At 47.4% G+C, this 12043-nt stretch overlaps 1 protein-coding gene across 1 annotated transcript in view; it reads left to right on the top strand.

The window, feature by feature from the left end:
- LOC119374371 (cytochrome P450 3A30) overlaps nucleotides 1-8883 on the top strand; it is a 38850-nt gene extending 29967 nt beyond the window's left edge. The window contains exons 4-5 of the mRNA XM_037644464.2: nucleotides 97-308; nucleotides 7272-8883. Of these exons, the coding sequence (XP_037500392.1) occupies nucleotides 97-308; nucleotides 7272-8258 (1199 nt within the window). The 3' untranslated portion in view covers nucleotides 8259-8883. The remainder of the gene's footprint in view (nucleotides 1-96; nucleotides 309-7271) is intronic.
- The last annotated feature ends 3160 nt before the right edge of the window (nucleotides 8884-12043 follow it).

The following is a 12043-nucleotide window of genomic DNA, read 5'->3' as shown; positions in this document are numbered from 1 at the left end:
AAGGATTTAAATAGGAGGTATCAAACTCTATAGCGCGCGATCGCTGTTTCAAATTGCTTCCTCACACAATCGATGTGTCTTTCTCCTCTCACGCAGGTGATAAATGGAAGAAAGTACGCAGCGTCATGAACCCAAGTTTCTCAGCCGTCAAGATTAAAGTGATTTCCAAGATCATGAATGACTGCGTGGACATCATGCTGGCGAAACTGGACGAGCGGCTGTGCAGCAACGAGACAGCTGTAGATGTGTCGGTGATGGCTCAAGGGCTAACAATGGATGCCATCGCTAAGTCGGTTCTGGCTTGGGAGGTAGGAAAAACGTGTTGTATAACTTCATCATTGCTTGCAGCAAAAAGCGCAATGCTGTGAAGTAGAGTTTCACGGTGGAGGCGGGCCAAGGTCGCTAAAATACTTTAGGAAACATTGTCAATAACTTAGAGCCATATTTGACCTACATTAGCCAGGACGCTGTAGAATATAAAATCGTCTATTGTAATAAAGCTGCTCAAAATCTCAGTGCCTTTACGAGCTGCAGCAGTAAAGCCGAACTGAGAGTGGGTCTGTCATGATGTTCTTATTTATCATTGGCGATCCCCACGCGCGTTCAGCTCGCATGGTGCTCTGGTTCAGCATGAAAACGTAAAAGCACAGCCCTGTAAGCGATCACGCAAGGGAGAACCAATACAATACAAGAAATCACAAATAGAACACAACAAAAAACAACAACAACAAACAAAGAAGCGAGTTCAGGAAAGCCCAGAGGAGGACGGCCATGACACTTCTTTACACGACGCTAACAACGCTCTCCTTTCAGTATTCACTGTGCTTCTGCTTTTATATTGTTATTTTTCTTCTGTACTCACCACAAAATATCACTTTGGTCCTCTGGAAATGCGAAACTAACTCGCGACATGTCACCTATACAAATAACAGCTTGAGGTGTGGCATGTATGATAAATAACCTCAAGCCTGCCGCATCCCGTGGCGTCGGTGACATTAATCCTAAAATTCTCAAAACACTCTCAGAATTTCTAGTAGAATTCCGATTCATATCTTTGGACAATTACTCAAGACTGGCATGATGCCGTCAGACTGTACGATAGCTAAGGTTATATGCATATTTAAGTCAGCTAAAACTACATACCGGAAAACGTCCGTACGATATCATTAACATCTATACGCTGAAAAATGCTAGAATATGTAATTGCAACAATTTGCTGCAGTCACATAGAACATAAGTTTTAAGTGCGGAGAACTTTAGGGGCCCGGGTTGTCGTATGCTCTTATCGTATGCTGCCGCGGCTTGGAGTAAGGAAGGCAAAACCACGAATAGCATAGCCATCTGTAGCATACTGAGAGCGCGCTCGCGCCAAGGATAAGTTGTCTTCCTAATGTTCTTCAAGCGATTTGATGATGACAAATGCAGAGCTCTTTAGGGGACCGGGCTGTTATATGCTGTCGTTGAATGGAGCCGGTTTTCCAGAAGAGTGCTTCCTTGTGGCATGCGAAAAGAATCGCCGAGAGATTAGACAGGCGAGGAACATGCCAAGGAGTTCGAGGCGGTGGGCAGGGCCAAAAAGAGGATAGCAGTTTGGTTCATGCATGCACAGCACGTCACATAGATTGCAGAAGGTAGCGTCGAGTTTTGGGGTGCGTGTAATATTCTCAGCTTAAAACCAACTGGCAAAGCTATGCCCTGCAGTAGAAAGGCTGGTAAATAGAAAAAGAAGCGAAACCAAGCATGACTGTGGCATCAGACAGGATACCGATTTTGTCGACTGCAAAAAAAAAAAAGTGTCGTACACGATGTTCCTTTTACATGGGGAAAGCATTACATCGGTTAGACAGGCCAATGCCTAAGTATACGCCTTCGCAAACACGAAAGATCATTAGAAGGGGTGCCGTATTCACATCTTGCAATGCACTGCATAGAGTTCACGTGCCGACCTGAGTTTGATAAAACCAGTATTGTTGACACGCGCACTGATCGATCTGCTAGAGAGATCACTGAGGCCTTTCGTATCAAGAAAAGTGGGTGTGGTTATGTTAGCCAACCGTCCGTTGGGCTCTCTGAATGTCAGGTTGCTTTTGTAGCGTTAGCAACACTTTCCTAGCCGGAGCCGATTTCGCGTAGAACGTCATGAGCCGTGCTGCGCATGCGCGAGGATCAGTGATGTCACACAGCTGGGTCGCCGGAGTTGACATCTCGGTGTCGGAGCGCTCTCCGACACCGCCGCGCGCGACTCGCCGCTGCTGATGTGCGCCGAATTCGAGATGAGTGGCGTCGTAGCCATAGACACAGTGGCGCCAGCGCGCGCAGCTATTCGCCTTCGCTGTGCAGTCGCCGTCTGACACTGCGCTGGGGCCGCTTGATAGCGCCTCTGACTGGCGTTTGCAGGTGGGTAACGCCATGGAGAATGAGAGCGCAAAATGCTGCTCGACGGCGCAGAAGAGCCGAGAAGCTTATCTCATCGGATCCCGAAGTAGTTGCCTGGCAATTAGCGGTTCAGCGTACGCAGAATGAACAGAAGAAGGGTAATAATTCTAGACAATCTGGAAAGCTAAGAATAATCAGCTGAACCTTTGCTAACGCTACCTATATCCTGGCATAGCCGGGCTAAGCCACTGCAAAAATTTTTTTGAGAGAGATTATGAAAACAAATGTTTTTGTTTCCTCTGTATGAGCGCATGCGCTGTTGTTATCTCTTGGTTGTTTGTTTCTTTTGTGATCGCCTGGTTAATTCTGGTTTTTGACGATGACGTACATTTATTTTATGTATATGGGGGTGCTGTTACTAAATAAAATCAGAGTGCTTTATACTTATTATTGTCCCGAAACTTCGCCGTCACGCTATGGGGCAGTTATGGGACGCAAGCGCTGGAGGCCATCGCTCGCGTGCCAATATACGCTTGCGCGGTACGATACGAACTGATGGTTCTGGTGCTTTCTGTGCATCTGCTGCGTTATTTTTTGAAACAGCTGAAGTGTGGGTATGGGCGACGATGCCTAATGCGTTTTTGCGTGCCGCGGTTTCGTTTACAAGAGAACAACCAAAACGCGCATTGGGTACACCAAGTAACAAGTAGCAGAGCGATATATGAAAGTGGACCCCTGGCGCTACTAGACACTGGTGATTCCAACTTTGAATCGATGTGCACGCGTATGTGCAGGAAACACATTGACGCCTCGGGCATATTCGCTGCCTGCGATTATATTTTCAGTGGCCTAAATCTTGTTCAAAGTAGCATCGAGTAGGCGAAAGATTTATAGCTGGCGAGGCACCTCAGTTTCGTTTTCTTGGTCATTAGAAAAGTCATTCTACAAAAACAGCCCTTGCATTATTGATTTATTGAGATCCTGTTAAAACGCGTCTGATAGTTTAACAGAAAATTGAACAGCCATGCTTGGCAAAGAATAGGTTCTCTACGCAATCAATAAATCGCGATTACGTATGGGTGAGTGTGGGTATGACAGCCCAGATGTCGGCCTCTTTTCACAAGTGGCACTAGTGGGGTGTAGGTGCGACTACGCAGCATTAATTGTTTGCCAAATAATGAGAAGTCGAACATATTAAAGCGTCGAGATTGACGGCGCTCGACTGGCTGCGGCGGCCGCATTCCGCTTAGGGTGAAAAAAAATAAATAAAAAAATGACCACATGTACTTTCATTTGGTTAAAGGCCTTAGGTGATGAAAAATGGATCTGGAGTCTCCCAGTCCGTTGAGCCTCATAATCATTTGATCATTATGGCGCTTCAAATCCAGGGTGTTTGTGTCTTTAGGCTGAAACCACCACGATCTCCGCGGTCTGAGATGCTATTGTTTCCGCCCGGGTGTTCATTTGAAATCTTACGACGCATTCAGGCACTCATGTGCGTGTGTTATGTGTTAAAATACGGGAAAGTAAAGCGACCGTCGCGTAAGCTTAGAAAGCTAGAACAGCGAGGCTGCCCCAGTTACAGTCCCAGCGATACCAGCGTTCGCATGCCCTCTCATGCACAGCTGCGCCTCTGGCGGCGGCCACTGGCTCCATATGGAACATAGGCGGCCGTTTCCGGATTTTAAGAAGCACTAACCTATTTAGACGCCACTTATGAGGAACTTTCTATAAATGCGTCAAATCGATACAGCATGATTTCCAGGCACTCAGTAGTCTATTGCAACAAAAATAATATCATAAAATGTTAAATTATATGTGTAATAGTAACTAATTCCTAATAGGTTGTAATTAAATATCTATTGATTCTGAATCATTGATTGTCTACTTTGACATAAATAGAATGAAATTTGAGGATAGAAATATAGTGCAAGTTCATTTTTGTTTATGTACATTTTGAGCAATTAAAAATAACGTTTTTCACATTGCTCTCAGAAAGTGGCACGTCAAACGACTCGTCGAATGTGGTAGTGCCTTCAGCAAAGTGCCGTACACTGCAAAATGAAGTAAAATGAAGAAAAATGTATCATGCAGGAGGTTCAATTAATCCAAAGCTCGATATATCGTGCTCGTTCTTAGCCGCTAGTGGATACAAATAACAAAAACCAATGGTGTACGGAATTGTCGACATAGCGTGTCAAATTGTTAAATGTCTGATAAAAGTTTCAGTTACTACCAGCGCCTTGCCCAGTGTTTTTCAAAAGTCACCCTTCTTTCTAGCGCTTCACCATCATCGACGGGCTAGTCAGCTGTTACAGAGGACGTGAAACCATGCGTATACCCCTTACGTTATCACCAACTCCAATTGAAACTATCGCTAATGAGACCTATAATTACTATATAATGAGATTATGTGCGTGACATGATAGGAATGTGCATTGTGGAGCGTGCTGTTGCAAAGGAAAATTCGGCAGATCCCACGCCTTGTGGGAGTCAGTCTCAGGCGAAGCAATAAGCGAGTAGTTATCGATGCTGCATTTGTTGGCTTTGAGCCGAGGATTACGAGGTGGATCGACGTGTTTTTGTGAGCGTAGCAGTTGTGTGCCCATCGTGGCCTACCCAGGCTCGTCGACAACACTGGAGTTTGAAGGGTAACCTATGGTCTGACGTAACATCAGCCGTCACTTTAGCGCACAGAGGTCAGTATATTCAAAACAAGGTGCACTTTACAGTTCACTTTACGTGCATTGGTCGGCGCTGTGTCTTTATTCGTCCAGACCCGAAGGTTGCGGGTTTGATCCCGGCCGCGGCGGTCGCATTTCGATAGAGGCGGAATGCTAGAGGCCCCTGTACTGCGCAATGTCAGTGGACGTTGAAGAACACCAAGTGATCGAAATTTCCGGAGCCCTGCACTACGGCGTGCCTCATAATTGTATCGTGGTTTTGGCATGTAAAACACCATATATTATTATTTATTCGTCGAGGTTATTCCCCGATTAGATGGAATTCAGTCCAACTCGACTTCGTCAGCGATTTTCACCCATACATCACTGCAGGAAACACCAGGAGGAACGTTAGCTTTGAGGCATTTTTAGATGCGAAGTATCTTAAGGTCGAGCTCAATCCGGCGGTGGTGGTGGTGGTGTGCGGCGTGACCACCCTTACTGCGCATGCGCATACCCTCTCCACACACCTCCTCTCCACTCCCCCACTTTCCCTCTCCACATACCCTCTCCCATACCCCTCTCCCTTCCCCCTTTCCACTCTTCCTCTGAAACGCGGGCTAGACATGCCGAAATTCTCTCCTGCGCAACGCCGCCATGAGCTCGAGCGCATGCGCGTCCCCACCCCTTCTCTCTCCTCTCCTACGCTGCCCCCCTCTCGCCCGCCTGTCGACCGCGTTCCCCGCTCGCCCTGTGAGAATTAACGGCCAGGCTAGATGGAAGATACGACGCGCGTAGCGTCCCTCTTCGCGTTCCACGACGCGAGGCCGGTAGCATGCCCAACGAACGCCAACGGAACGCGATCGTGCAAGTGCTCCGGCTTCGCATCGCCTCATGGTCCCCTTTAGCGGGAGATGGTGTAATTTTCTTTACTTTCATAGCTTTTGAGGAACTGCCCATTTATATATTCGCTAGAACAATTATTTGCAGAATTTCAGCTATAGCTTTGCCATCTCTATGTATTCTGACTACTAAAAAGGGCAATGTTCTACAACTACGGGTAATTTCATAAGTTTCAGGTCTGACATCGAAAACTTACAGTGATTTTTCTGCGCTCCTACGTTCCTGAACAGCCATTTAGGAACGCAGCGCCATCTATTAGGAGGTCTGTGTTTCAGTTTCTATAGAGCGCGTGCGTTTACATAAAGTGAATCCTGCAATAAATGAGAAAAGCTGAACGAGTTTCCATCATTTGCCTCCACTTGCTTCAACACAACGCTCCAGTTCACACGTTGACTGTTGCGAAGCTGCAAGGAAGGTCTGTGGCTCTCAGGAGATCTATCACCTATCCTATAGTCAGACCTGAGACCCAGTGACCGCTAACTTTTCTCAAAGCTTCAGAAAAGTTTCTGTGGGCAAAAAAAAAATACAGCTGATGATGAAGTGAAAGTGCTGTCTGCGGACATTTTGAAGACAAAAGTTCAGACTGTATTTCAAGCGCACAGAAATGCTACTCCAGAAGTGAGAAAAATGTGTTGAAGTGAAAGGAGATCATATTCAAAAGTGACAGAGTTGTTTCGTTGCTATCGCCACTAAAAGTTAGTTAGGCCTGAAACATATGGAATAACCCATACTACGTCATTCTTCATCTGAATCGCGTGTTCTTCGCTTGCTATGATAATCTTAATCTTTTATTGATGTTAAGAAACGTACATTTGCAAAACTAAACGTACATGCACAAGGAAGACAGGACACTTTTACGTGGTCTCATGACCTACGTATAAAATGAATGCATGGTGCTGGTTGCTGTTTCAAAAATTGCGGGAACTCTCTCTAAATCTCATGTGCAGCATATGCACACTTCGGCCACATGTGATTGATCAGACGTAGGTCCATTCTGAACCTGTTGCCAAAGCTATGTCACAGCTTTCGCTATAGCTGCCTCCTTTCTGCCTCCGCGCAGCAAATACATGTGGGGGTTATCGGCATAGGGCCTACATGGCGGGTTATTTTGTGATGACCTTCGTATTTTTTTGTAGTCTAGATAAAAGCCAGTCTACTCGCTTTCTTCGCTTACTTTCAGAATGACTGCTCGCTTGCCTTCAGAATTACCTTCAGAATACTCAAAAACCTTTTTTCCTCCGCATGATGTATGTCCCCTGCACATTAAGCATGTGACAAATAATCCCACTTTTATACTAATTATGGTGTATTTATTTCCTTTCTTAACAGCCTGATTCCCAGCGGAACCCAGATGACCCCTTCGTGAGCAGCTTGAGGAAGACGCTGACCGAGGCGGACACGCTCATTCTCAACATTGCCATCGCCTTTCCGCCCTTCCGAACTCTGGTCCGCTGGGTCTTTCCTTACGTCACGTACGGCAAGGTTTTCGCACTTATTTCAAGACGATTACACGACGTGATACGCGCTCGACGAGCGGAGCCTAATGTACGGCATTTCGACATGCTGCAGCTGATGCTGGACGAACAAGCGAAGAACAATCGCCGCGAGAGCCATGGCGACAAAGGCCGCGGCAACTGCGCGGAAAATGGAGAGGCCTGTGACTTCACCATCACGGACGAGCACATTGTTTCCAATTGCTTCATCTCGCTGGCCGCGGGCTTCGAGACGACGGCCTGCACGTTAGCGCTCGTCTTAAACGAACTGGCACGCGCACCGCAGGAGCAGGAGAAGCTGTACGTCGAGCTCTCCTCCGCGTTTCCGGGGGGCGTCGAGCGACACGTCGGTTACGACGAGCTCCAGAGCCTAAAAAGGATGGACATGGTGGTGAGCGAAGCGTTGCGCAAAAACCCACCGCTCGTACTCTTCACGACGAGAATGTGCAATGAAGAAATAACGGTCTTGGGTCACACGATACCCGCCGGATCGCGCCTCGTAGTCCCCAAGTGGAGCATCCACCGTGATCCGGAACTCTGGCCGGAACCTGAAAAGTTCGACCCGGAGAGATTTAACCCGGACAACGAATGCGAGCGGCACCCGGCGTCATACATTCCGTTCGGCATCGGGCCCCGCCAGTGCATGGGCAGAAAGTTCGCTCTGCTGGAACTTAAAACTGCGCTGTGCAAGTTGATCCTCAAGTACGAATTCTCATTGTGCCCAGGCAACGAGGAGGGCGTAAAGCTGAAAGTTCCTCTGATAACAATATGTCCTACTAAGAACGTAGTGCTGAACGTGAAATTGAGGAATCGTGTTGCTTGAAAAGTTCCAATGATTGCTTAATGAGACCCTGCAGCATATTTCGAACATGGTGAGAAAACGTTACCAACCGGTGGTCAAGGGTCGAGGCTCCCCTGAACTTCTGAGCAAAATATTATAGCACAGTACGCGGCATGGAAGTTCTAATTCCGTTTCAAGGACGGCTAGAAATCGTTCACTCGTGGCAAATTCCATAAAATGGCCCGGCTACGGCGTAGGCGGACAGCCTCCCACTGCCATTGGCGGATTGAGCGTGCGTGTGCTGTACAGGCATTGCGGCCGCCTTGGGGTGCCGCTGTATACCCTCACCGCGGTCTCGTACGGGGCTAAAATCACACACTATAAAATTGAACGCGTTGAAACAGAAAAAGAAGCGCTCAACATTATGACGCGCGCTGATGTGACTTCTTGTTCCTCCTAATCGTCTAGCCCCTCCCCATTCCCCCTACTAAAGCCATCTTTGAGCGCGCTGGTTGAAACGAAAGGAGAGAGACAGCGCTTAAATTGTGAGATAAACCATTGTAACTCCGCTCCTGCTTTGCGGACTCAAGAATGTTTGCGGAAAATCAACTCGTGACACAATAAACTCTCATAGTAATGTCATTCGATGGACTACTCGGAAAAGTGTTGCAGGGCCCCTTTAAGAATGGAGCGTTCAAGAATGTTGTCTCTGCTGCCTCTCATATCCTTTGCGCGCACTTTTACGTGTTCCTGCAAATACTCCTATTTTTTATTCTAATGAATACCAAGCCTTTCTTAGGAAACCACAGGCAATTTAACCGTTTCTTTGTTTGCTTATTTCTCTCTTTCTTCCCTTCTTTCTCTACTTCTATCCATCTGTCTAGCCACATTAGTCACGGCGCTCTCGTTCTCGTGGTCTTCTCCTATCGTAGCGTAGCGCGCGCGCACACACACACACATATACACACACACACATATATATATATATATATATATATATATATATATATATATATATATATATATATATATATATATATAGGGTATACATGCACCCCGCATAGGAAAGAGGCTCACGAGGAGCAGTGACGTCACACGGAGCACAGCTGGCGCACCGGAGCCGCCGCCGCCTCGGTGGACTGTGCATTCCAGGGAAGTAACGTCATAGCCGCGGACGAATTGGCGCCGGCGCGTGCCCAGCTGTGCGCCTCCGTTGCACAGTGGCTGTCTGCCGCTGCGCCGGAGGTTGAGGTCATAGAGACGGAGGCGTGTTACTACACTCACCACCCAACCGTCTTTTTGGCAATCGAGAAATGACGTTGAGCAAAAAATAAATATACACGTGTCACATGAGTGTGTCCTTGAAGCAGCAGTAAGAATAACAATCAAGCTAATCCTAGACAGCCAAAATAGCTAAGAATAATGAGCTGCACCGAAGCTCACGCTACGTATATCCTGTCATAGCCGAGCTAAGCCACTACAATTGCGATAGCAATTAAATGCACACTCTTGGCTGATTTTTGCTGTCGCCGTCATGCCACGGATATGTATATGTATGTATATATATAAAAAGGCACAAAGAAAAATAGAGCAGAAGAAAAAAATTCCGAAGCACCCCACCGGAGATTCGAAGCATCGACCGCTCGCTCCCCAGGCCGCTGCATTAGACAACTGAACCATGCCCCATGCCTGCGCAGGCGCAATAACGGCGAGCAATTTTTATACATCATTTACCGCTGGTGGTAAGCAAATCTCGGAAGAGATTGAGCGTGTTTTTTATCACGCAACGATCCTAATTTTCTTTCAATTTGACAACTGCCCTTGAGACGTGCATGACAAAGGGGCCCTTTTCCGTACCCGCTCGTGATGTGGAAGATGAAAAAAAGTCAGTTTCGCCGCAAGGGCGAACCTCTGAATGCGATAACAAGAAAAGAGGCCCGTGATGGACGCGCTGCTAGGCTGCAGAAAAATCTGCCCCCCGGCACCAACTACCGCGTGAGCAGACAGCGGAAGGGCAAGGTTCTCTCTGCGCAAATATTAGAAGAAGCGAGCGAGCTGGCCGATGACTTTTAAATGCGCCCGTTGCGCTCCTCGCGCCATCTCGCTGGTAATGAAGAAACGCTTATAAGCGCCTGCCGTCTCTCAGTCCTGTAAGCGGTAAAGGGTGTCTATTTAACGTTTGCCGTTAGCTACCTGAAGGATCTGCGCTTTGTGGCGTAGCGGTTAGCTCCACGCGCTGAGGAGCGAGTGGTCGCTGGTCCAATTGCGCGCTCTTTTCTGAATGATTTTTTTTTGGACTTATATATATGCATATATACTTATATATATATATATATATATATATATATATATATATATATATATATATATATATATATATATATATATGCATACTTATATATATATGCATACTTATATATATACGGTGCTTGACAATGGCGGCAAAAGCCAGCCGAGACTGTCCATATAATTGCTATCGCAATAAAACAAAGAACACCGGGCACACTTTGCATCAGACGCCCCCGTGTGGCAAGAAATGCAGGAGGTCACTCTACGCGCCACAGTTTAAAAGAAAAATTATCTAAGAGCATCTCATTCTCCATTGTCGACACTTGCAGCGCCTTGCTCAAGCAAAGTTGTAAAACTCTGACAGGCGCTGCAAGTATCGAGCTTCTGCTCGTTCTTCGTGTGACATTCCAATTTCTTGCTATCGCATTCATTGCTTCGCCCTTGCAGCGAAACTGACTGTTTTGAATGCCAGCTTAATGCGCCCGATCCGCTCCTCGTGCTCCATGATCTTGGTAGAATTCGCAGCATGGTCCTGTTTCAATTTTTATGGCAGCGCTTTAGCATTGTCAAGTGACGCTCTATACTTTTCTTTTTGTTTTCCGCTCCATGTTTAGGGCGATGCGCACAAATTTTATCCTGGTGACCAGTGGACATATTGCGAGAAAACTTGGGGGGCGATCGGAGATCTGTTCGTTCCGCTTGTTCGTTCTCCTGGGGAAGAACAAGCGCACTGATTGGCTGAAGCGGGATATGCCACTCAAGGCCGGGGGGTGTCGCCATTTCTTTTTTTTTCTTGATATTTTCTTTTTTTTTGGTGACGTCATATCGCGTCATAACGAGTAGGGTGATCCGAGATCTCTGTTCTGCGCCGTTCGTTCTGCACCCATTCTGGCGGCGCACGCGATTGGCCCGAGACGGAAAATACCACGTCTCTGAGGGGCGTAGCCATTTTTCTTTTTGCTTGATCTTTTATTTTTTGGTGACGTCATACCGCGTCATAACGAGCATGTCGTCTGCTACAAACGAACGGATCGCGAGGCCGTTCGCACGCGTTCTCTCGAGCGAACAAACGGCTTCGCACGGCATGATGCGGCGGTTGCGGCTGCCGCAACAGCTGATTTTGAGAAAATGGCGCTTGCGACGTGTGCTTCTCTTGCGGTTGGAGGTGCGAGATGCGTTTGAAGCCATGAGCGAGTGCGGCGACGCTTTCGGTTCTCCAAACGAACACTGCGAACGAAATGAACGGGCCTGCCACTGGGCTGTGGTCTTACGCGCAGGGACTTCTTAGTTCAAAAGCGCTACCAGCTCTTGCCACGTGTCGTCCCGGTCCTCACTCGTGAACGACGGCCCCAGCGGGCCCGACGGCGTAGCTATCTGTGGGTGCTCTTTTATAAAAGCCAGCAGAAGCTCCCTTTGACGATCCGACACCCGGGAGCCAAGCCAGACATTCCGGTGGGACGACATTTTGAAAAACTGCGCCAACCGCTACTTTATTATTTTTTTTCGCGTGCGCGACTTAACATAGCAAGCACGTTAGA

Source organism: Rhipicephalus sanguineus, chromosome 11 (genome assembly GCF_013339695.2).
Source record: "Rhipicephalus sanguineus isolate Rsan-2018 chromosome 11, BIME_Rsan_1.4, whole genome shotgun sequence".
In the NCBI taxonomy this organism is placed as follows: domain Eukaryota; kingdom Metazoa; phylum Arthropoda; class Arachnida; order Ixodida; family Ixodidae; genus Rhipicephalus; species Rhipicephalus sanguineus.
The sequence above is the reverse complement of the archived record's forward strand: the minus strand, read 5'-3'. Positions and strand labels throughout refer to the sequence as shown.